The sequence below is a fragment of the Ascaphus truei genome, chromosome 16, assembly GCF_040206685.1.
Source record: "Ascaphus truei isolate aAscTru1 chromosome 16, aAscTru1.hap1, whole genome shotgun sequence".
Taxonomy (NCBI): Eukaryota; Metazoa; Chordata; class Amphibia; order Anura; family Ascaphidae; genus Ascaphus; species Ascaphus truei.
The window spans coordinates 46,594,093-46,618,530 of record NC_134498.1 but is presented as its reverse complement, the minus strand read 5'-3'; the positions used below and the strand labels follow the sequence as shown (position 1 = coordinate 46,618,530).

General features: G+C 43.9%; 1 protein-coding gene across 2 annotated transcripts in view; it reads left to right on the top strand.

Annotated features, from left to right (window-relative positions):
- Positions 1-24,438, top strand: part of LOC142467568 (synaptotagmin-like protein 2) — a 65,460-nt gene that overhangs the window by 37,272 nt on the left and 3,750 nt on the right. For both annotated transcript variants that reach the window (XM_075573444.1, XM_075573443.1), the window contains exons 4-16: positions 2,447-2,534; positions 3,243-3,345; positions 5,288-5,387; positions 6,434-7,528; positions 8,302-8,397; positions 10,600-10,691; positions 13,130-13,231; positions 13,809-13,978; positions 18,457-18,559; positions 19,069-19,230; positions 20,581-20,659; positions 21,977-22,076; positions 23,756-23,961. In XM_075573444.1, the coding sequence (XP_075429559.1) occupies positions 2,447-2,534; positions 3,243-3,345; positions 5,288-5,387; positions 6,434-7,528; positions 8,302-8,397; positions 10,600-10,691; positions 13,130-13,231; positions 13,809-13,978; positions 18,457-18,559; positions 19,069-19,230; positions 20,581-20,659; positions 21,977-22,076; positions 23,756-23,961 (2,496 nt within the window). The remainder of the gene's footprint in view (positions 1-2,446; positions 2,535-3,242; positions 3,346-5,287; positions 5,388-6,433; positions 7,529-8,301; positions 8,398-10,599; positions 10,692-13,129; positions 13,232-13,808; positions 13,979-18,456; positions 18,560-19,068; positions 19,231-20,580; positions 20,660-21,976; positions 22,077-23,755; positions 23,962-24,438) is intronic.

The window sequence follows — 24,438 nt, the reverse complement described above, 5'->3', positions numbered from 1 at the left end:
GGGACGGCGGTTACAGAGTTCCTGCGCTCTTCCCCAAGGCATTTAAATAAAATGCCGGTGGACCGCGCGAGGCCTCTGTAACGCACTTACCTTGAATCATCCGACTTTGGGGCGACGTGTCGCCATGGCAACACAGCGTCAAATGATGCCACGGGGTCGTGTGACGTCACATGACCCCGCTGCGTCATTTGACGCCAGCACAAAGGTATGAGGGGGCGCGAGCACTGGGGGGAGAGCAGCGCCAAAAGATTGCGCACCCCTGTGATAAGCGAAAATAGGGAAAGACAGGGTTGCAGATCTGTCAGAGGCGCGCAGATGCGCCACACGTGAGATTTGTATTTAATCTTACATTTCACTGCTTTTGCTTCATTTAAGTCCCAGGGCAGGTTGCACATTTGTATATATATATAGGACAGGGCTGGTCAACTCCAGTCCTCATGACCACCAACAGGTCAGGTTTTCAGGATATCCCTGCTTCCGCACAGGTGGCTCAGTCAATGGCTCAGTGGAAGATTGAAGCAGGGATATCCGTCATCCCTGATCTGTTGGTTTGTTAATACAAAGCTACGCGATGCTGAATAGTACTAGTGAATAACACATACCTGTGTATAACAGCAGCAGCAGTGCTGATATTAGGGTGGCCTGTGTATAACACAGCAGTAGCAGTGCCGATATTAGGGTGGCCTGTGTATAACACTGCAGTGCTGATATTAGGGTGGCCTGTGTATAACACAGCAGAAGCAGTGCTGATATTAGGGTGGCCTGTATATAACACAGCAGCAGCAGTGCTGATATTAAGATGACCTGTGTATAACACAGCAGCAGCAGTGCTGACTTCCTGAGGTCCCAGTGTGTGATGCTGAACTTATTTGGAACTCCCTTTTTATCCTGTTGGGATAGTTTTCTAGCTAATTGGTTACCAGGTATTTGGCTGAGAGTTTACATGTAATATCTGCTGCACTCTGTAGAGAGATTTCACGCCTCTTTGCAGCTGGCGTTTGCTCCAGTCGGCAGCAAATAGGTTAATGGGATCTACTTGATTAAATGACACCTCGCTGGTTATAACGAGGAGTTCTATAAATAACAGCGAGGGAGAAGGATCTCTCCAAGTTATACCAGCTGCTAACTATGTGATATATGTTATGTGTCGAAATAACACAACTCCTGCAGTGCTTTATTGATCACTTGAAGGCTGCTTTCTCAAATCATTTAAACTAGGGGTCTCAAACTCAGTCCCCAAGGGCCACCAACAGGCCAGGTTTTATGGATGTCCCTGCTTCAGCACAAGTGGCTCAATCAGTTGGTCAGTCGGTGACTGACCAACTCCAGTCCTCAAGGGCCACCAACAGATCAGGGACGACGGATATCCCTGCTTCAGCACAGGTGGCTCAGTCTGATTGAGCCACCTGTGCCGAAACAGGGATATCCTGAAAACCTAGCCTGTTGGTGGCCCTTGAGGACTGGCGTTGGCCACTCCTGCCTTACCCCATACCCTTTGCACCATTGATACAGTAAGTCACATTGTATCTCCGTAAGGCATCCCCTCTCCTTTGATCCCACACACTTTATTGCTGCAGCCTCACTTTCCCAGGTAGGATAACATGTAGTTTTATGCCAGGAAATGGAGCATCGCAGACCCTTTCAGACGCGCCATGTTGGTAGTATTTAGTCGGTACTTATTCCGAGTAGGACCTGGGTAACACAGGCTGGGTCTGTGCCAGTGCAAACAGCAGAAATGTCCCTTTATTCGCCTGCTGGTCTCCTCCTATGTTTGCCCAGATCAGATGACTTGCTCTGAGCAGGAAGTGGCTAAACCAAAGTCCTGGAGTGGATTAGGTTCAGTGACACCCATCGGAGTGACGTGACACAGCCTGACAGGGCGCTGACAGGGCGCTGACAGATGTGTCAGGGCTGTAAGCTGTGTGACTGGTCACGTTTTTTATGTTAAAGGTGCAGTTCTGCTCACTTTTGTTTGCCATTTTTGTGTGAAAATCTTCTTTTTCCCCTTTTTCCCTTATTGTAGTCCGCACGTTCTTTAATAGCATTTTTTTAGAATTTGCCATTTCTTAAGAAATATTAACGTCAAATAAAATGGCCGCAACCAATAAAAAAATTAATCATTGTCAGGTGGAGCAAAAAACTCTGTCTTTCTGTTTCTTAAACTTTTAAAAGAAATATGGGCAGTTGTTTTTCACTTAGCACAATTACGCTCTCTGTCTCTCTCTCTCTCTCTCTCTCTCTCTCTCTCTCTCTCTCTCTCTCTCTCTCTCTCTCTCTCTCTCTCTCTCTCTCTCTCTCTCTCTCTCTCTCTCTCTCTCTCTCTCTCTCTCTCTCTCTCTCTCTCTCTCTCTCTCTCTCTCTCTCTCTCTCATGTATGAATGGAGTAATGAATAATGTGTTCAAGAAAAATCTTAAACATTAAAAAATACATGTCTTTCCCCCCCAGCCCACAGTAATGGAACCGCAAGTGACAGCAAAGAAGAGAGTCTACTGCCTTCCACTGTACAACCACGCGTGGACCGCGGAATTGAAAGGTAATCCTTTATTACCTCAATTTAGGAGTGCAGACCAGCCCTCGCTAGCAGGTGGGACACATGTACGTGTGTGATTCTGTGCTGTCAGCAACACACCGTTACATTGTATCCGTGGTTTAATCATGTAACATGGATGTATGTATAATTGTATTTATATAATGCTGACAGCGCTTTACAAAACTACAATACGGGGTAAATAAATGGCAAACCATTGGGGATAAGCGCAAGCAGGTAAATGATGACATAAAGCAAAGTTAGAACCTGTCCCGAAGAGCTTACAATCTAAGCGACATTATATTAACCTTTATTTGCTGGGACGCTGCAAGGTGGTGATTGTCATAGTGGTTTATTTTTTTAGTGGGTGTGAAAAATGGCAGCAAATTTCGTCCGTCGAAGCAACAAATATCATCATCATTATTCTGATTCAAATATACAGCTTTCAGTGTTAATAAACTGTGAACGGTGCACACCTATACCTGTCCTGTTTATTTTGTAATTCAAATGTTTAATGTGTCTGTTTTTGCCATGTAAAAATAGACGTGTTAAAAATGACATGGTAATTATTTGACACTTTATATCATATCAATTGTTATTTCATTTAACCTGTGATTTAGTTCTGTAATAAAGCCAGCAGAACCAAAATGCAACTTTCCTCTCTAAAAGCAATGCACTTGTTTTGATACACAGTATCTTTATGTGTAATCACAGGCTCAGTGATGTTAAGGACGATGCAGACAGACGCAGAGCTTTGTCCCACTCAAAGCCGACTCTGCCAGTGGCTGAGCAATCCTTACTTTGTGCAGCGGATAAGGCAAGCAGCGTTTTGTACGTTTTCTATATGGGGATTGTACGCAGACATCAGTTAGCAATAAGAATTGAATTGCCATTCAATGGGTTAAAGCAGGGGTGGGCAACTCCAGTCCTCAAGAGCCGCCAACTGGTTAGGTTTTCAGGATATCCCTGCTTCAGCACAGGTGGCTTAATTGTTTACTGGCCAACTCCGGTCCTCAAGGGTCACCAATAGATCAAGGTTTATGGATATACCTGCTTCAGCACAGGTGGCTCAGTCTTCAACTGAAAGGATCATGTTGACTGAACCAGGTTTTTTTTTACATATTGTATCTCCTCCGAGTAGACTGGGCACTCTGTACATTTTGTGTCCACGTAATTGTTCCAGAAACATCTTCCATGTTTTGTATCTGCACCAGGCCCTCACTTTCTGCACAGCTTGCGATGTGCAGAACTGATGTTGCCATTACGGGAAGTTTAGGGCAGGAGACAGGTAGCCTATTTTGATCTGGTTTAATACTGATTGGCCGGCAAAGCCGGCCAATTCAGTTAAACAGCAATTCTACTTGTTGCCAAGTAGAACAAAGAAAAACCAGTCAAACAAATATATAAGGGAATCAGCAAGTGCACTGTAAAAAATGCACTTAAAAAAGAAGGGTTAACTCAGAAGAACCCATGATGGGGGATACCGAGCAGAGCACCCCGCCTAACGCCCACTGGGAGGCAAACTCCGAAACCGTCCCAGCAGACTCGGCGTACGTGAACTCTGCCCGAATACGGGAGTGCACCAGCGCCCGGAACACTGCCTAGATGTTCGTTGGGACCCCCTTCTCCAAACGCTGCTTCCTTGTCTTGTAAATGGCTACTTTAGCCACTGCCAGGAGGAGACAGGTAGCAAAAGGGAACAGATTATTTTATTTACGTAAACTGGCTATAAGGAAGCAGCCAGTCTACCTAGGCTCCTATTAGAGCAGTTTGTCTTTCATATTGAATAATAACTTTATTTCATAAAGTCCCTGCCCCGCAGAGCTTACAATCTGTTTGTGGTGCCTGAGGCACAGGGAGATAAAGTGACTTGCCCAAGGTCACAAGGAGCTGACATCGGGAATTGAACCAGGTTCCCCTGCTTCACACTCAGTGCCAGAGTCAGTGTCTTTACTCACTGAGCATTCTCCTGTTCTTCTTCAGGGTTAATCCCAGTTATTCTTGAATCTTACTGATTAGCTTCTGCCATTTCTGTGGGCGGCTCTTCCATGAACTCACCGCCCTTCATGTAAGGCGTCTCCTTAGTATATGTCCTGATAAAAACAAACTTCAGCCTGGATCAGTTTATTCCTAATTTTGAATGCAGCAGAGAGCATCTTCTGCTTCTTTTCAACTACAAGTTGGTTTTCATTAAAGACGGAATCAAAAATTATAACGGGAAATTCATCATACTTTGCCTCCAGTTTTCCTCTTAAATGATGGTTGTATAATCAGTTTGAGTAGGGTTTGTGTCTGATGGGCATATATTTGGGAGCTCAATGAGCAACAGTAATATTCAATAGAAACATTGGGACTTCTGTCGCAGATGTGAAGAATGAACCTGCAGGCGAAATACATATTCTAATTCAGTGTCACCCGTGCAGAGTGGTTAATGAAACAACTTCTTAAAACCCATATTAAAAGTCCTCCTTGGGGGACTAAAGAAATGGTTTGCAGAGTGTTACCATGTTTCTGAAAATAATATGCAGACCTGCAATGCGCTCTTAATAAAGATAGGCAGCTAAAATGGGAAGGGGCTTCTCCTGTACCCACCCAAGCGGACAATTGGGCTGTTCTCCGATGGAATTCCCCATCATCTTCAATAGGGAATTTTGGCCACAAACTGCCCAATTGTCCACCTCAGTGGATATAGAGTGGAGCCCCTAAGTGTCTTTGAAGCACATTATCTTTGTTATTTCACATATCCGTGTTATTTACAGAGGGGAAGACTAAGTGATGTCTCGCCAGTAGACAGTGGAATTGGTGTATGTCCGTCTCTCGCTACTGAAACATTGGAAACACTGGAACTGCGTGGGAAAGGTAAAGCAGGCTTATTCGTGTTTACACATGACAAGATTTCACATTTCGCAGGATGTGTACTTTAAATCCGCTTCTAAACAAAAGTGTGTGTCAGAGTAGACGTGGTTGTTATTTTTCTGCTTTCCCAGTTCACAAGAAGCCAAGTGCAGAACTGTGATCCAATAACGGACACATTCTAATCTTTGTGTGCCTTGTTCATGTTGCAATGAATAACTGCTAAACCTTACTGAGGGTCTGGAGCCTTCAAGTGACTGAGGGTCTGTAAAGTTGGGCGGTAATATAACTCTTAACCCCAACATCGGTTGGGTTCGGTTCATGCCAGGGGTGGCCAACCTTTTTTTAGACATGCCACTGTTCTCCGCCCCCCTCCCTGTCTCACTCAATCCCTCCCTCTTCTCACTCAATTCCTCCTTCTCACTCAATTATCTCCCCTCTCTTCCTCTCACTCAATCCCCCCCATCTCTCACTCAATCCTCACCCCTCCTGTCTCACTTAATCCCTCCCTCCTCTCACTCAATTTGCTCCCCCCTTTTCCTCTCACTCAATCTCCCCCCTCACCTCTCACTCAATCCCTCCCTCTTCTCACTTAATTATCTCCCCCTCTTGCTCTCACTCAATCCCCCCTCCCCTTCTTAGAGTATTACATTGGGGGGGGGGTCCCTCAGCGGAGGGGAGCTGGGGGCCTTGGAGAGGCTGATCCCAGAGCATCATCACAAGGATCATTCCACATTCTGTCGCGTCCCACCCCTGGTCTATACCGCGTAATATTGACACGTAGTGTGTAGTCTGGATACAATTTTTTATCATAGATTTTGGCCATGTGTATAATCACATTGATTCACATGAAGAATATATGAAAATTAACTCTCGCAGCTCTTCAATGTCCTGATTTTTGGACGTGTAGACTTTCTGTGCTGCAAAAGGCCCTGATTGTATTTGCCTATTGGGATTAACAGCCGAGCAATGCTCGCCGTTTCAATAATTATATTATATATCAAACATAATTTTTTTTAAAACTCAGTGATTAGAATTTAATTTTTCTGCAGGGGGACATGAAATTCCGCCAATCTTCCCAACAAGTTTGTCAGCGTACGATGAGAATGAATCTGAGAATTCCACACCAATGGAAAGGTCTCTAAGCGACACTAAAGCTTCGCCCGTGAGACAAAGTTCACAGGAAGAAGGCAGCAGCCCCAGTAAGATACCAGTCAAGATGAAACCAAGCAAAGGAGCATCTAGGCCTGAATTTACATTGCACTTGGATCAGTCGAATAGCAGTGCCACGAAGATTGAAGCAATTGGAAACCGGCGTCTATCCTCGCCAGAAGCGGATTTTGGTAAAGAGCTCAAATCGGGCTCAAATTTCACCGTTAATATAATGAAAGATAAACCAAAGGAGGAAGAATCCTTCCTGGATAGGGGCCAGTTTATGACACTTAAGACATTTTGGGAAAAAGGAGCAGACACTGCAGCATGTGTCAACAACAACTCGGACCAAGAGCTGACCGACATGAAGAGTTCACAAGAGCCATCTGCAAAGCATTCATTTGTACTGAATAGTTCTGCTTCTCTGCAGCCCAACAAGAGCCAGAATGGTGAGGAGAAGCCTCTTCCCGATCTTCCACACAAGATAAGGCATCCCCCCCAAAGAACAGCAGTTGTGTCTTCTAGTGAAGATGAGCAGTTCTACGTGGCTCCGCCAAGGAAAGGCTCATCATCTTCAATACCAAGAGCTACCTATGGCAAAAGCAAAGGCTCCCCCATTTCTAAAAGGGTTTCTTTGTCGGAAAGCAACGGAACAACCTCACATAGTGAGGAGAGCAGCGGTACCGGCAGATCTTCCAAGAAATCAAAGCTTCCCATCAGAGCTCCTCCAAGTCACCAAGAGAGGATGGTGGATCCTGCCACATCTCCCAGGGTGGAAACTCTCGCCAGTATCTCTGAGCCAGAGGGGCCGAGCTCCGTGGAAGAATATGTTCTATCAGAAACCAGACAGCATTTCCAGGAGACATTGCACAGCAGGGTTCAGATTTTAATTGATACTATCACCTCCGTTGAGGAACCAAGCACGCTAGTAACTCAGGACGATGACAAAACAAGGAAAGACATGACAGGCAAAGCGTCATCGGAAGTTGAAAATGGTATTGCTATTACTGTATTTCCAGTGCTCAGAATTATATAGCTAGATATGGAGTGAGATACTGAGCTGTGTTAGAGCAATTTTCATGAGTTCCTCCATCCCCAAGTTAACCAGTCATGATGAATGATGATCGAGAACACAGAGGCACAAGTGCTTTATTAAAAATCAGTAGGGATGGTTGGTAACCCAACCTTGTTTAACCATTGAATGCAATTGTAGCTTTCTTTGGTTTGTTTGGCCATATTTATTAAGTGCTACGCCATAAGACACTTTAATGGTCCATAAAGCCCTGCTGGAAGGTGTCTGTAGGCGCAGCACTGCTTATTAATTTCTATCTTACAAAGGAATTAACTAACAACTTCTTCACATCTTCAATTGTTGATAAAGGCTTAAAGGTGCAATCCCACACAGGCGGCCAGTTGAATATCTTAGGGACCTCTGAATGGGGAAGTGTTTGTCCATCTTGGGTTTTCTTTCTCTTAATTCAACCCTGTCCCTAACAGAGAACCAATAAAGATAAAGGGAGGTAGGGAGGGGGGACCTCACACAGAGACCTCACACGAATGGGGGCACCAGAGAAAATCAACCCCCTCCCAAATTTAACTTTAAAAAAAAAATGTCAATAACGTATATAGCTCTCAGATTTAGGTTAAAAAAAAAAAGATATAAATTGCCCAGATGAGACGCCTTAAAGATGTCACTGGAATTAATTCACTTTGGTCCTAGGAGGGATTGTCCCATTAACTCACTTGTACACGTTGTTTCATCCTACAGGCGGCAGTGTTCATGAATATCCTGAAATCGCTTTATCTCGGGCTAAGAGCATGAGCAATGCAAGGAGCATGGTGAATATTTACACAACCACTGAAAGTACGTTTTCCGAGGATCACAATTGTTTATTGACGGTTCAACCAAACAATTCAGTCTGGGTTAACAAAGGCGCCCTTTAAAAATGGCAGAACTGAGCAGCTTTTCCTTGCACTAACATTGGTTATTCTGCACTATTTCACAGCTCAAAGCTCCTCTGTAGCTGACATCTTTAAATAAGACTAATATTTCTTGCAATGTTAGTTTGTACCTAAGATTTTTTTTATCATTCTGTTCCAGTCAGCAGTAATGTCTCACAAGAACCTGGATCTTATTCCCAAACATGTCAGCTTCATACAAGCTGTTTAGGTTATCTTGGATTGAGTTTCCGAATAAGGCTGCTGTGGCATATTAAGTTGATCTTTTCTAGGCCTTAGAGAAGGTAACATTAACCCTTTATTCTGTATTTTCTTTCGGGAGAATCATTAGCCGTTTTCAGAGTCACGTTAACGAGACCAGCACATGACAGAGCAATCCTTGGTCTGTATAGACAGGAAGCCAAGCCTATAACACGTACCTTACACTCTACTATACAAATATATTGTTTGTTCTTCCACGTCCTTTTCCTACCGCACATTGAGATGCCAAATATAAAACAGCCAGCTTTAAAGCATTTATTTTATTAGAATGAGGGGACCGCTCACATGCAAAATATACACTATGGAAACATTTGGTCTAGTACAGGGGTGGCCAACGCCAGACCACCAACAGATCAGAGTTTACGGGTATCCCTGCTTCAGCACAGGTGGCTCAATCAGTCGAAGAATGAGCCACTGATTGAGCCATCTGTGCTGAAGTAGGGATATTCTGAAAACCTGACCAGTTGGTGGCCCTTGAGGACTGGAGTTGGCTGCCCCTGGTCTAATATATCTAATAACACACATGTCAACTCACTGATTTTCTGGAAGTCCCACCGATTTTTGTCCATTCAAATGTTGTATTATTGGTTCAGAACCCCCAAAGCTAGTGGCTTTTGTCTTTGGATGTTGACATCTCTGCACTAATTAAAGTGTGATGGGTCAATCAGAACCTACCGGAACCTTACATTCCAAAATCACATGCAAAACAAAGACCCCAAAACTATTTAGAACCAAAACCAGAACACTAAACCAAGCGCCGACCTCTAGGTGTTTCCTGCCACATTTTTACATTTTTTTTAGGTTTTTCAACGTTGTTATTTTTGTTTCCTAATTGTTTGTATGGTCTTACACTTATTTGAAGCATTTCACATGCTGTGTTATGCTATTTTCGCATTTCCTGGCTTATTTTGATGTTTTGTTAAATCCTTTGGTACAAATCCAAAACGAAACAAATCGAGTTGTAGGAAAAGCGAAGCAGGGGAGAAAGTGCCAATCATTAGTATGAACTTATTGAGACTAGGGTCCAAACCGTACCCTATTACTGAAGCAAGGGATTCTGGGTAATGGTATGCAAATGAGCCCTCACTGTGTGGGATAATGGTGAATGCAGCCTTGCACACCTTTCTGAGACGTGTGAAGGTGCTCACACAGGGTATTTTTATTTGCTGTACACTGTACGGTGAAGGGTTTGTCACTTTCTCGGCTCGCCATAACTTGTTTTTCATCCTATTACTGAACGGATTTGTTATCTCTCTTCACAACACTTTGCGATTCGCTTTAAATATCATTGCACAGCCTATGAAAAGTTACATATACATACAATAGTTACATAGTAGATGAGGTTGAAAAAAGACATGCGTCCATCAAGTTCAACCTATCTTAAATTTAGACAACAGATACTTTATCCTATATCTATACTTACTTATTGATCCAGAGGAAGGCAAACAAAAAACCCCAGTGTCATATCATCCAATGATATCTCATAAGGGGAAAAATAAATTCATTCCTGACTCCAAATATTGACAATCAGATTATTCCCTGGATCAACATCCTTCCCATGTATACTTATTTGGTATATCCCGGTATACCTTTCCTTTCTAAACAAGATGTCTCTTGTCCACGTTGTACAAGAGAGACATTATTCTGGCAAAAGAAACATTTGGTTCAGTATGTCAGACAGGCTCCGTTTCAAAATCCTTTGGAGGGAGCAAATCTTAAAACGAACCACGTTGTAAAGGACATACAGTATCTGTCGTGAGAATTAACCTATGCGTGTTCTTTCACATATGATCTTGTATATGTTATATGTATGTATTTTCACTTCCTCCTTTGGTTTTGTCTTCAGCGTATAACAAACCTCAAACCTTAACTCATCAGCTGCTGGAGCCTGACCGGGCTAAAGACCTGAGCAAATCTTCTCCGGCCTTGTTATCCGAGGTAAGTGTCTCTCGTGTACACAGGCCAAACAAACTCTGTGACTTCAATATAGCTCTGACTATAACACACAGGGTGGACGTTAGCCTGGAACAGTTCATTATTAGAATGAGGTTTTGAAAAAGAACGCTGTGACGTTCGAAACGCGTTGGATGGGTCTCTTGTCACATTAAAGTGCCCTTTTAATCATTTTTTCGTTTTGGGTCCTTCCTGCTCCGTTTTTGCTGGTGCGCTTTTTGGTCTCCCTTTTCCTGTTATTGCATAATTGTAGCTGTACAGCCTGCCTACCTACTACCAGGATGTGAGTATTGCTTATTTTCAGGGGAACCTGCCGATGAGACTGAGGGTGAGTGGGCTTGTACCATCTACCACCTGTCTTCAGGAGGATAGTACCCATACTATTGCACATTAAGTACTATATTATTCTTATTAGTACCCTGGTTTAGTGGTTTGGCTTATTTTATTCATTGCACCTGCATTTGAGCACTTTAGCCACTTTCCACATTAGAATGAGGTTTGCATGCATGTTGCAGGGGAGTGAGGGTTCTCCACTCTTTCATACATCTTGTATAGTCCAGTTGCTCAGGCTCATATGGTTTGTATTTATGGTCTTACAATAAAAATGATTGCTCCCTCCCCCTTCTCTGCCACTCTTCTCACCTCAGATGGAAATTCCTCCTACAGTTTTCTAACATGGGAGTGAACATAACCAAGTAAATGACTGCTAATTAGGGACTCTTTCTGTATCACGAGGAACACCATCATATTTAGTTAAAAACCATCATCGTTGTAGAGGTAAAACTCATTAAGTGCATTTTTTGTTGACCTTTTTTTCATGAAAATAGGCTTAGTAAAGAAAAACTATTCTATGGACTCATGGAAGACTTCATAACTTGCCTTATCTAAATATCTTCCTTTTTTTAATACAGAATTTTTCCTGTCAGAACATTTGATCGCCTTTCCCTCAGTACTCAAAGAATGGAGTTAATGGCTTTTACCTCTACAACATCGATGTCACATTTTTGTTCCTGATAAAAGTTTCCTCAATTCCATACAATAAAGCATGATTAAATAAATTCCAGACTCTAAGGCCGAGTCCATAGAAGGACAGGCCGCGCTGAGCCGTGCGGACGCTCCGCGCTGAGCCTCTGCATCCTCCATGAGGATGTCTTTAGAGGGGCCTCACGCGAGCGTCTGCAGGCGTGCTGAGGCGCTGGATTTTTCAGCCGACAGCCAAACTGTTTTTCAGAGCGCTGTCTGCTGAAAACATCCAATCAGCGTGGAGCAGCGTCAAAGTCACGGCGCCGTGACGTTGACGTCGGTGCGTCGCGGGCGATTGGCCCAGCGACGTCACTGCCCCACCTCACTCAGTCTCCCCCCGCCTCCCGATAGCGCCCGCTGGCTCGCCTGCATGGGCATGAAATCGCGCAGATTTCAGCAGGCGAGCCTCAGCGTCAGTGCGGTCCAGCCCTGCTTCCCCTTCTAAGGCAGAATCACATCACCATAGAATAGGCCCAAGCAGTGGCAGATTTGACATTAGGCCCGACAGGCCCGGCCTAGGGCGCCAAAATTTGGGGTCTGCATAAATCGACGCTTGGTGAGCGCGCATGCGTGGCCGGCAACGGGACGTCACACACGGCGTCACGTTGCCACGGCAACGGGATGTCACACGGCATCGCCATGGCAACGGGATGGCGTGGGCGCCAAATGCCGCTGGAGGTGGAGGATGGCACCCAGGTAAGTGCCTTAGGGCGGCATCTTTTTAAATCCGCCACTGGTCCCAAGAATTTATCATCAAAGGATACAGCCCCAGAATATTAGCACATTGTTAATCTATTATGAATACAATGCTGAGTTTTTGACCTTTCTGGGACTCACGAGGGGGGCCTTGATGTGATCCTGTTTTTGAGTGCGGTCTTCAGGACAATGTTGAATTCTGTGACGCGTTTTTCTCGGCTGGATGACCCGCGCAAGGAGAGACGGCCGTGCAAGATCCCAGGTTATTAGAATAAGAGATGATTTCTCTCAATCTACCTAATCTCTCACATGTAAAGAGTGCTATTGCAGCTAAACTCCAGGATGCCCAGGGTCAGGTTTTAAGGATATCCCTGCTTCAGCACAGCTTGCTCAATCAGTGGGTCACTCGATGACTGCCCAACACCAGTCCTCAAGGGGCACCAACAGATCAGACACTACGGATTTCCCTGCCTCGACTGAGCCACTGATTGAGCCACCTGTGCTGAAGCAGGGATATCCTTAAAACCTGATCTGTTGGTGGCCCTTGAGGACTGGAGTTGGCCACCCCTGCTTTAGAGCCTCTGATGAGTATTGGTGGTCTTCTTGTTGAGTTAAAAGCAGTTCCCCGTTTGGCGGGGCTGCGTTGGTTTAGAGTGAGATTGTTAAAACACGTTGTTCCTCTCTTCTGCTTCTCATTTTTTCAGACTGAATCTGACACTGCCTCTGAAATCAGCTTCCAGCTGAGGAGGCACGCGAGAAGGCACAGCAGTGGCAGCAACTCCTCCGATATGGCATCGGTATCTTCAGTACGTATAAACCACCCCATCAGGAGTGGCCAACTCCAGTCCTTAAGGGCCCCAAACAGGTCAGGTTTTCAGGACATCCCTGCTTCAGCACAGGTGGCTCAGTCGAAGACAGCACAGGTGACTCTTCAGCACAGGTGGCTCAATTAGTGGCCACTGATTGATGCACCTATGCTGAAGCAGGGATATCCTTTAAACCTGACATGTTGGTGGCCCTTGAGACTGGAGTTGGCCGCCCATGCGATAGAGGTAGCTGGCACGCAGATATATCGGTTGCGGGAATTACTTCCCAGAATAGCAGGGGTTAAAATCCTTTTGCGACCAAAGAACAGCAGCGTGCGTTCCATGGTAGGTGTTATATTTTTGGTCATGATTTTCCGGACTTGGCTTGTTGTCCTAAAATGCCAACCATGTCTGGGAAGGCGTATCATGGCTGACTGCTTTCAATATCCTATACATAATGCTACATTGGCTTGCACCCAAAAACAGGGTAATCCAAGCACACGGTGCGTGATCTGGCTTAGCATGGCTTAGTGACTATGCCCCACAATTAGGATAATAAGCGTGTTCCTCTCGGCAGGTCAGTAATAGTGTGCTCAGTGTGTACAGCGGGGACTTTGGCAGTGTGGACGCGCAGGGAACGGTTCAGTTCTCTCTGGATTACGATGAGAAGAATCGCGAGTTTCAGATTTACGTGGCGCAGTGCAAGGACCTCGCAGTGGTGGATGAGAAGAAAGGGCGATCGGATCCGTAAGTAGCATTAATTTTACTTTGCCAGGATATCAAACCGTGACCTTGCAGTAAATAGCATCACCGGGCAAACCTACTGCTGTGGTTCTGTGACTGGGCACCCTAACCGTGTTTATTTGCATATACACCTAGAATCTTGGTTTGCAGTTTACTCAGTGTGTGCTATTTAAGCGACTTGGTTTACTCAGTGTGTGCTATTTAAGCGACAGGAGGAACCTGTCTTGTAGAGTCACTTTTTCAGGTTGTGTGCATGTTTGATTATTGCTGGCTTGTCTATTTAACATAAATATCACTTCTGTTTTTTTTCTCTTTGCTGTGGGTAAACATGGGCAGATTTGGAAATGCCAGCGGTATCTGTGCATCAATTATATGAGTCATCCATTCCAATTCTCTATAATCGGTGTGGCTTTATCTACACTGCCATTTATCACAGTAGGTGCTGCTGCAGCTTCGAAGTATGTGATCTTTCCAGAAAAGACTTGTTGGCAAAACTCAATCACATCCGGCCCTCACCAAAACATTACCTGTCGGACTATAGGCTCAATACGCTGCACATAGCACCTTAAATCCTGGAGGAACTGCACATCTCCTGGCACAGAGGGGCTCAACTTATGAGCAAATAGATTTCAGTTTATCATCCTACTTGCAGACCCAATGCTCATTGTAGTGAGGGCTCGAAGTATGGTGGGGGGGGGGGGGGGTACTACAGCCAGTTTGTATTTCAACAAAGGGGTACTGAGCTTTTCCTCTCCCTATCTGCTTTACCAATGGCCCTGTGGTCAACAAACTTAAAAAAGGTATACTATGGTCACTGGCACCATCAGGCAGCTCAAAACAAAATAGGTTTCTTGGGTATGTCACTCAGTCCTGAGACAGCTGCTGGAGCCAGGACCTGATTCCCAAAAAATCCTCCTTTCCCCTGATAGCCATAATACTGAGTTTGATTCCAAAATACCTCTCCCCCAGCTCCCATCCAGTGCAGACTATATAGTTCCAACAGCGCTGTCCATCGCTGATTGCTTATCATGTGAGCTGCACACCCCGATGGGTGTCTACTCAGAATTCTACCTGCACTAGAGGGTTGGTATGTTAAAGTCCCTGTGCGGACGAAACGCGTCAGAGCGCTGAGGGGGGACTCCTCCCCTTTTTTATCCATGTTTGCCGGGAACCAATAAAGGCTTTTATATTTTTTGCACAGTCCAGCTTTCTTGCCATTTTTTGTACAAGCAGTGCCCGCTGATTACTTTCCTATGGAGAGGATATCCTGCATGTTTCTATGGAAGCTCTGGTTTTACTTATCTACACTGATGGCTACTGTCCCACTGAAATTCTAGAAACGAGAAATGTACAGTATGTGTATCTTTTATATAGCACCATCCAGGTACATAGCGTGTCACAGCAACAATATACATGGCATAATAATATAACACATAATGGGAATAAGCGCTTGAGACATTAAAGTAACATTAGGAAAAAGGAGTCCCTGCCCCGAAGAGCTTACACTCTAAATGATGTATTTAATCCCCGTATAAATCCAACTTGCTTTCCACATCCGTACCATATTACCTTCCATTTCAGTATTGGAATTTGTTCATTGTTGCAACATTTCTCTAAGCTGAAGAAATATTGAAATACGATAAATAATATTACGCTCGTCTGACTTTATAGTGATCAGTTTTGCTTCAAACTTGGGCAAATTTAGTGCAAACAACAGCAGCATAAAGTAATCCCATTCAAAGCAGTGGGAGCTTTTCCTCTGAGAAATTCATTATTTTGCTCTGGTTTTACCCTCGTTTTGCAGCTGGGAGACTTTAGATTAATACTGAACTAAGAACATTATTTGCAAATTATCCTGCAACAATATCAAGTAACTCCTTTCCATGTTTGCATTCTGCTTTGCATCTGTAAACGTCTGGTACAGAACCTGTATCAATCTTTGCATATTTTGCAACACTGGATTACGAATGCTTTGTGTGTGTGTGTATTTGTGTGTGTGTGTGTGTGTGTATATATATTTTTTTAAACTTCCTGCTGGCACTAATAGCCTCCCACACCACATGGCTTTTTATTCTAGCACAGAATGGACAACACACTATTATTATTATTAATAATATTCTGCATATCCCAGTATTGTTCTGTAAGCAAAACACAGAATGGAATCCGGCTGTTCTTATTTCACGAACACAACCCAATAAAATATTCCGCTTTGTTTCACTTGTGTTCAAGTGAATAAAGTTGAAAGTAAGTCCGTTTGGTTATTTTGTTTCTGTACCATTTCAGCTGTTGCCCCTGTTGCCCCTTTGCTTTCACTGTATCAAAAGGGTATTCACGGAAGTGCTTTACTATACTTTTTGTTATAAAATAAGCTTGGAAAGCACACATCTGACCTTGCGTCTGCCTTTGGTTACAAAGTACTAGTTTGTCAACATGTATAAGGTTATAAATCAAGGGATGGGCAACTCCAGTCCTCAAGGGCCACCAACAGGTCAGGTTTTCAGGATATCCCAGCTTCAGCACAGGTGGCTCAGTCTTCGACTGTGCCACTGATTGTGCCACTGATTGTGCCAACTGTGCTGAAGCAGGGATATCCTGAAAACCTGTTCTGTTGGTGGCCCTTGAGGACTGGAGTTGACCACCCCTGTTAGAAATCAAAGTCTCTCCAGCTATGAAACTGGGTTAACAACATCACCAGTTTTATTAAAGGAAATAATTCCTATCCTCCTACTTCTCTTGTATTCGTACATTTATTCCCTAGCATAGGTACCTTTTAGATATCACAATAGAACAAAATGTCCCTTTTTTTGGCTTTTACTGGAATTGCTCACCTTGCTGAGCTGTAAAGCCTTTTTGAAGCTAAATATCGCTGGTAAGTTCTTTAAAAAAATGATTCATCACAAATAAAAATAGCAGATTTTGAGCCAGACTTAAACATTCCCAACAGCGTTCTACATACAGAAACTAAATAATTATTAGTTGTGCTCCTTGGGTAATTGCAAAAATATAAAAACCATAGAAAAGAAAAAGCAAAAAGAGTTCTAATACTTCCAAAAATATGAAATTATTTATTAATGAAAAAAATATAAAATTGACTCTGGATTCATGATGATGTTCTAGAAAAGAAACCCAAAAATGGGAACCCATGCCAGCATCATTTGCAGAGGCAGCAAAAATGCACAACAAAAACATGATAATAGCCAAATCAAATACACAAATCATATATATACTAAAAAATACAGATTAAATGCACAAATACATCAAGCTCTCATATGTGGGACCCCGCGGAGTCAAAAAACAATCCATAAGATCAACGGAAAAAGTTCTCATAATCCACACTGAGTGGGCACAATTAGCAGTCCCAACGCGGTAATGGGGGAATATTCATATCTGGATATCAAGCAATTCTTCGCCAGTAATTCTTGGTTTCTTTTGTAGCACATTTATTATGAATTCAGAGTCAATTTTATAATTGTGTAATGAATAAATAATGAGTATTTTTGGAAGTTCTAGTGTGCCCTCTTTATGCATTTAAAAAAAAAATTGAAAAGTGTGGGCTGATTTTTACAAAGGTGTGTGATATCGGGCCAGGAATATGGGAAAGTTAAGGCAATTTGTACCAAAGACCATTCTGGAATTGCATGTTCAAACCTTTAAGTGCAAGTGGTGGAAGATCTTCAGTGGCTGAAGTGGTCCTGCTGCAGGGTGAGCGTGACATAGTTACATAGTTACCCTACAGGGCGAGCGTGACATAGTTACATAGTTACCCTACAGGGTGAGCGTGACATAGTTACATAGTTACCCTACAGGGCGAGCGTGGCATAGTTACATAGCTGCCCTACAGGGTGAGCGTGACATAGTTACATAGCAAACCTACAGGGCGAGCGTGACATAGTTACCCTACAGGGCGAGCGTGACATAGTTACATAGCTGCCCTACAGGGTGAGCGTGACATAGTTACATAGTTACCTAGCTGCCCTACAGGGTGTGCGTGACATAGTTCCATAGCTGCCCTACAGGGTGAGCGTGACATAGTTATATAGTTACATAGCTATCCTACCGGGTGAGCGTGACATAGTTATATAGTTACATAGCTGCCCTACACGGTGAGCGTGACATAGTTACATAGTTATATTGCTGCCCTACACGGTGAGTGTGACATAGTTACATAGCTAACATACAGGGTGAGTGTGACATAGTTACATAGTTACATTGCTGCCCTACACGGTGAGTGTGACATAGTTACATAGCTAACATACAGGGTGAGTGTGACATAGTTACATAGCTAACATACAGGGTGAGTGTGACATAGTTACATAGTTACATTGCTGCCCTACACGGTGAGTGAGACCATCACAAGCGGCAGGGCCCCGGTGCTGCTAGCGGTTTGACCCTCCTGTGCAATGTGTTGCAAGGGTCGATATGAAACCCTCGTACCGTTCTGCTGCCGGTCACAATCCCCCTGACGAGTGGTCTCTCTGCAGGTACGTGAAGACCTACCTCCTCCCAGACAAAGCAAGAATGGGCAAGCGGAAAACCTCCGTGAAGAGGAGAACGACCAATCCCGTTTACAATGAAGTTTTACGAGTATGACGCTCACTAGTAACCTGTTAATTAGATTGTCATTTAGCCAGACTGAGTTAGATTGTACGGTCCTTAATGTTCACGTTCTGTTCTGCTCTTTTTCTTTGTTTATAGCATTGTTCTCTGTATTATGTCTGGCATAGTATCCCTGCGTACTGTACTCTATGTGCTTGGCACAAAAAATACAGCGTTTTAGGTCTCCTTCACTGGAGCTAGGGATTCTGGGACATAACATGCAAATGAGCACCACACAGTGTCACCTTGCATGTGATTTCCCAGAATCCCTTGCTGCAGCGGAAGCACTGTATGCTGGGAGATAATGGGGACAGGCGGGGTTGCAGACCTGTCTGAGACATGTGAATGTGCTCACACAGGGTATTTTTATTTACTGTATGGTGTACGGTGGAGGGTTTGTGTAACTTTTTTACCCACCATAATTTATTTAATCTGTAGGTCTCCTTCACAAATCCCAAAGTTTATATATATATATTTTCTTTGTTTTTTCCCCCCAGTACAAAATAGAGAAAATGGTTTTATTGATCCAGAAACTCAATCTCTCCGTGTGGCACAATGACCCCCTGGGACGGAACAGCTTCCTCGGGGAGATGGAGATTGACCTTACATGCTGGGACTGGAGTATTACAAAACCCAACTGGTACACCTTAAAACCGAGGGTATGTGTGTGCCACATATTAACGCCGTCACTGCCGGGGAGGCCTGCAGTGAGCAAAGGAACGCGAGCAATGCATTGCATTCCTCGCTGGTAGTTAAAGGGTTACGGTGTGTGTGTGTGTATATGTATATATATGTGTGTGTGTGTGTGTGTGTGTATATATATATATATTATATATATTATATATATATGATCTTGATATGATATTGAATGTTTGCTATTCTATTATCCTATATAATAGCTAGTTTTCCAAAAGGGCCGAATCCCACCACAGAAATGAGGAGTAGAAAGGTCACATTTTGGATACATTTAAAGACTTTCAAATGATTATACTTCAACGATTTGCCAGCACCTATAACACCTGTACCATTTATATCTCCATTAACTTACCTATGGTACTGCAGCCAGCAGGATCGGAGCGTCCCGTGGTCACTGCGGCTGTATTTGGCCTGCAGGCCGCCCATTTGTTAGCCCAGTTATAGCGTATCATATCACTTTATATTACAGTATATTCGTTATAATGTGTAATATATAGAGACGGGCGAATCCGCCCAAATCCATTTCCATTGTCCATTTGCCATGGTCCCAAGGCTCAACAAAGTATCCGGCCGTTCCTCCTTCTCTTACCGTGCACCCCAAAACTGGAACAACCTGCCAGAGACTCTCTCATCCACCACCAGTCTAAGTTCTTTCAAATCTAAGGCTGTCTCACATTTTAATCTGGTCTGTAACTGTTACATACGCCTATAATATATTATCTCTAACTGTGCATGCAATGTCTTGTATATAATGTATACCCTGCTCACTTATGTAACTGTATTTGTAACCATGTATTATTTGTCTAAACTCCGTGCCCAGGACATACGTGAAAACGAGAGGTAACTCTCAATGTATTACTTCCTGGTAAAACATTTTATAAATAAATTTCCCAATTTTTTTTTCATTCCCCCCAATCTTCCAAAATCTGTTTCCTTGTGTAAAATCCGCAAACGGATTTGGTCGGTTTTAATCTGCGCGGATTCAGCAAAAACCGCCATTGGATACAACCCGTGGACGGATTTGTAGAATCCAAGCCACGGATTCGGCCATCCGTTGGTGGATAACGGATTACTGAATCCACGGATTGGATTCTACAGATCTGTCCACGGGCTGCGGAATCCGCCGAGTGTATTGGTAATAATAATAAATAATCCGCAAAAACGCGAATCGCCCTTTTTGACTTTGAGCCGCTGAAATCTGTGGACCAAAGGAACCGAACGATACGCTGCGGATGCAAATATGCCCCCCCCCCCCCAAATTCTCCCGTCTCTAGTAATATATTATATGATGTCACCTGTTTCCCTTTTCCCAGAGTCTTTCTGCTATGAATGGCGTGGATCACCGAGGAGTCATGAATGTGTCGGTTAAGTACATCCCTCCGGGGAGTCAGGGTAAGATATTGTGCAGGCGCTCTGCTATTTACGAGGGGTGCTGTAGGAGACGTGCAGAGGTACACACAGGGAGACAGTTTGGGGGAAATTAAAACATGGCTTTATTCAGCCTGTCCCTTTAAACGAGGCACAGCATCCAAAAATAAATAAACAAACAGCCTATCCCTGTGTAAGGGCTTAGTCACTTCCCAGACCCCATCTGCAAGACCGGGAGGAAAAGCCCCTTACCAACCTATCACCTCAAAGTCTCAAGCGGTACCTCAAAGCATTTGGCCCTTCAGGTCAGTCTCTGGTTCTGGATAGTTGTTGTGGTATCAGCACACAGCCCCCCTGTGTGCTCAAGACTCTCTGTGTTAATTCACACAGGGGGGCTTTTCAAGCTGTCTGATTAGCCAGGTGGAGACTGGTTAATTGAGTAGCTGCAATTAACCAGCTCCCTACTGGATTCCTCACACCGTTAGAGGCAACTTTATATAAACAGGGATAAGTCCCTGTTACAGATGCATTGCACCTTTTTTTTAGTTCTTCGTCCGCTTCTCTGACACAATATCAAATCCAGGTGCTGCTGGGTAACACGTGTCCTGCTGCTGTCTTTTAGAAATAGCATTATTACGGGAATCGGCTGCTTTGTAGCAGAGTGGCAATTGTTTTAATAGATAGGCAGCATTTGTATAATGAATCTCCCGGCAGTGCATTAAGTAGCACGTTGCACTGAAAATGGAAGTGAGTTTCTTCCTCGTGGATCCGCTTGAGAGGCAGCAGTGGGGTACATCAGTATGCTGGGAAACACATCCTGTGCAAGGATACAGACGTCACACTGTATATTCAATATGGGAATCATTTGTAATGCATTAATTTTACAGGGGTGCTCAACTCCGGTACTCAAGGCCCCCTAACAGGTCAGGTTTTCAGGCTATCCCAGCTTCAACACAGGTGAATCAATGAGTCCCAGCTTCAGCACAGGTGGCTCAATCAGTCCCTGCTTCAGCACAGATGGCTCAATCAGAGGCTCAGTCTTTGACTGAGCCTCTGATTGAGCCGCCTGTGCTGAAGCTGGGATATCCTGAAAACCTGACCTGTTGGGGGAGGGGCTTGAGGACTGAAGTTGGGCACCCATGCATTACTGCACGGGATGTTTGAGTCACCCAAGCTGTTATGTATGAGCAATAAAACATGTGAGGCACAGCATGACAACTTCAGTTGTCTTTGTTCATTGAAATAAAGTAATCCACAGACCTGGAACCTTCGTGCGGAATGTATCAGCCCATAATCAGGACTAGTTACCAAAAGTGTGTGACATGTGTCCTCCTGCCTCAGGTCCGAAACAACCCTCTTCAGGGGAGGTGCACATCTGGGTGAAGGACACCAAGGATTTGCCACAGCTGCGCCCTTCCGGGGTGGACTCGTTTGTAAAATGGTTAGTAGGTTTCCCAGTGAATTGCTGAAGCTTTTAACCCCCAAACGGCCTGACCTCCCGATCTCTGCGTAGACGGAATGAATGAACGAGATATCGAACATTTATTTTGTGTAGGCGTGGCGCTGTGATGGAATTATGAATCTGACGCAAAGACGTTTCTCAAAGTAGATTTTCGGAAGCACGGCGAGCAATTTGCAGAAATCGTGCCGTGTTCCTCAGTGTGGTGCGGACAAACACCCCGGTGTAGCCAACAAATCTCTGCCAAAGCGCTAGTATATATATTTAAGAAAGGAAAAAACATTATTCATACTTCAGTCTCGCATCATTTTGCGCATGCGTGTTTCTCCATCTCTGCCTTTATCTTCTCTGATTCATTTCCCATACATTCTTTCTTCTGCATTCCTCTGGGATACTGTGTATAAGGGGAACTTCTTCTATCCTTTGTAACCACTGTTTGCAACTAGTATCTAAATCATATATTTGTCATCTAAGGACTCGGGACAGTTGAGAGATAAGATATGCTTCTCTAGAGATTTACTCCCATTCAACTGTCTACTAGCCTCATATGGAATATTAACCCCTTTTGTGCAGCAATGCAACACACGAGATCATACCCAGGCTTTGTTATGGGGGTTTCATAGTCCAAAGTCTAACATGGACACAGCCACCTATGGATTTACCACCTGAACTATTTACATGTATTTCCCTTTTTTTCCCGTTTCTTTAAATCCTTTATTCAGTGATTATAATTTTGGGGGGGAAAATGCTATTTTTCTTCTTTTTTTAATACTTTCGTCACACGCTTGACGGGAAATCAGAGATAATTACTTTTTTCTTTTCTTGTTGTATCTTCGTTCCTCTTTGACGTCTAACTTTTGTTTTCTCGTTTTAAGTAGAGAGATTTTTATTTCAGAAGTTGTATATTTTTCATGTTTCATGCCTTAGGCATAGGGGAATTATTAACATGAGTTTATATGTCGAAGCCCCTATATTGGCATGTAGCCATCTCTAGAACAAACGTCCTTTTTCCTACGGTGTTATTGGACGGTCTAACAAAATGTATGTGCTTGTATTTGAGGTGTGTACATTTTGCTTGTGAACATTAGATGTGTATATGTGCTGTTCATCTTTTATCTGAGCATGTGAATATGTATATATTTATTTATATAGTGCCATCCAGGTATATAGCCCTTTAGAGCAGTAATAAACGGGATATAATAATATAACACATTGTGGGAATAAGCGCTTTTGACATAAAACAAAAGGAAAAGGAGTCCCTGCCCCGAAGAGCTTACAGTCTAAGTGACAAGTGGGAAGAACGTACAGAGACAGTAGGAGGGCGTTCTGGTAAGTGCGCCTGCAGGGGTTAAGGTCAGTGTATATGAGATGTATAGTATCAGCCCGCGGAGTTACCCATATGCTTCGTTACAGAGATGTGTTTTAAGATGGTTCTTAAAGGTGGAGAGAGAGGATGCTAGTCGGATATTGAGGGGAAGGGCATCCCAGAGGTGTGGGGCAGCCAGTGAGAGAGGTTTTAGGTGGGAGACGGCTTTAGATACAAAAGGGGATTCTTTAGGTACCTGTTTTAGAACAGATACTATTCTCCACTAACCAGTGATTTACATACCATATTTTCATAGCAAGGAAACTAAAAAAGCATTTAATTCAATACCCTACAGCTACGTGCTTCCTGACACCAGTAAGAAGAGTTACCAGAAGACACGGGTCGTTAAGAAGGATTCAAACCCAGTTTTTAACCACACAATTGTGTACGATGGTTTTCACACAGAGGACCTGAAGGATGCCTGTGTGGAGCTGACCGTGTGGGACCATGAGAAACTCAGCAATCATTTCCTCGGGGGAATCAGGCTAGGACTTGGCACAGGTAGGGTATCCCCAGCAGTGGCTTAAGGTAGAGGGGGGGGGGGTCATTCATTAAACCGTAAAAGTGCTGATCGGGGCGCTGTTGCATGAAGAGTTCCCGAGCGATCGTTCCTCCGATTGTCACTATTGCATTTGAATGGATAACCCCCAATGTGCGATGGTACGAGGGACGCTTACAAACCTACAGTTTCACTGCCTTTTTGAAGAAGCAGAATGGGAGGCTGAATGGGAGGCCACGAGGTGGTCAAGATAAGGAGAACGGTAACTTATATCTCCAACTCGCAATAAATAGCATGGAAAACAAATGTTTTCCTGATGATGATGAAGAATAACGACTCTTAGATGAGTCTCTGACAATAAATGTTAATATTAGTTTGATATATAACTAAGAGGAATACCTTAATACAGGGGTGCTCAACTCCAGGCCTCGGGGACCCCCCCCACACCCTCCCCCAACAAGTCAGGCTTTCAGGATATC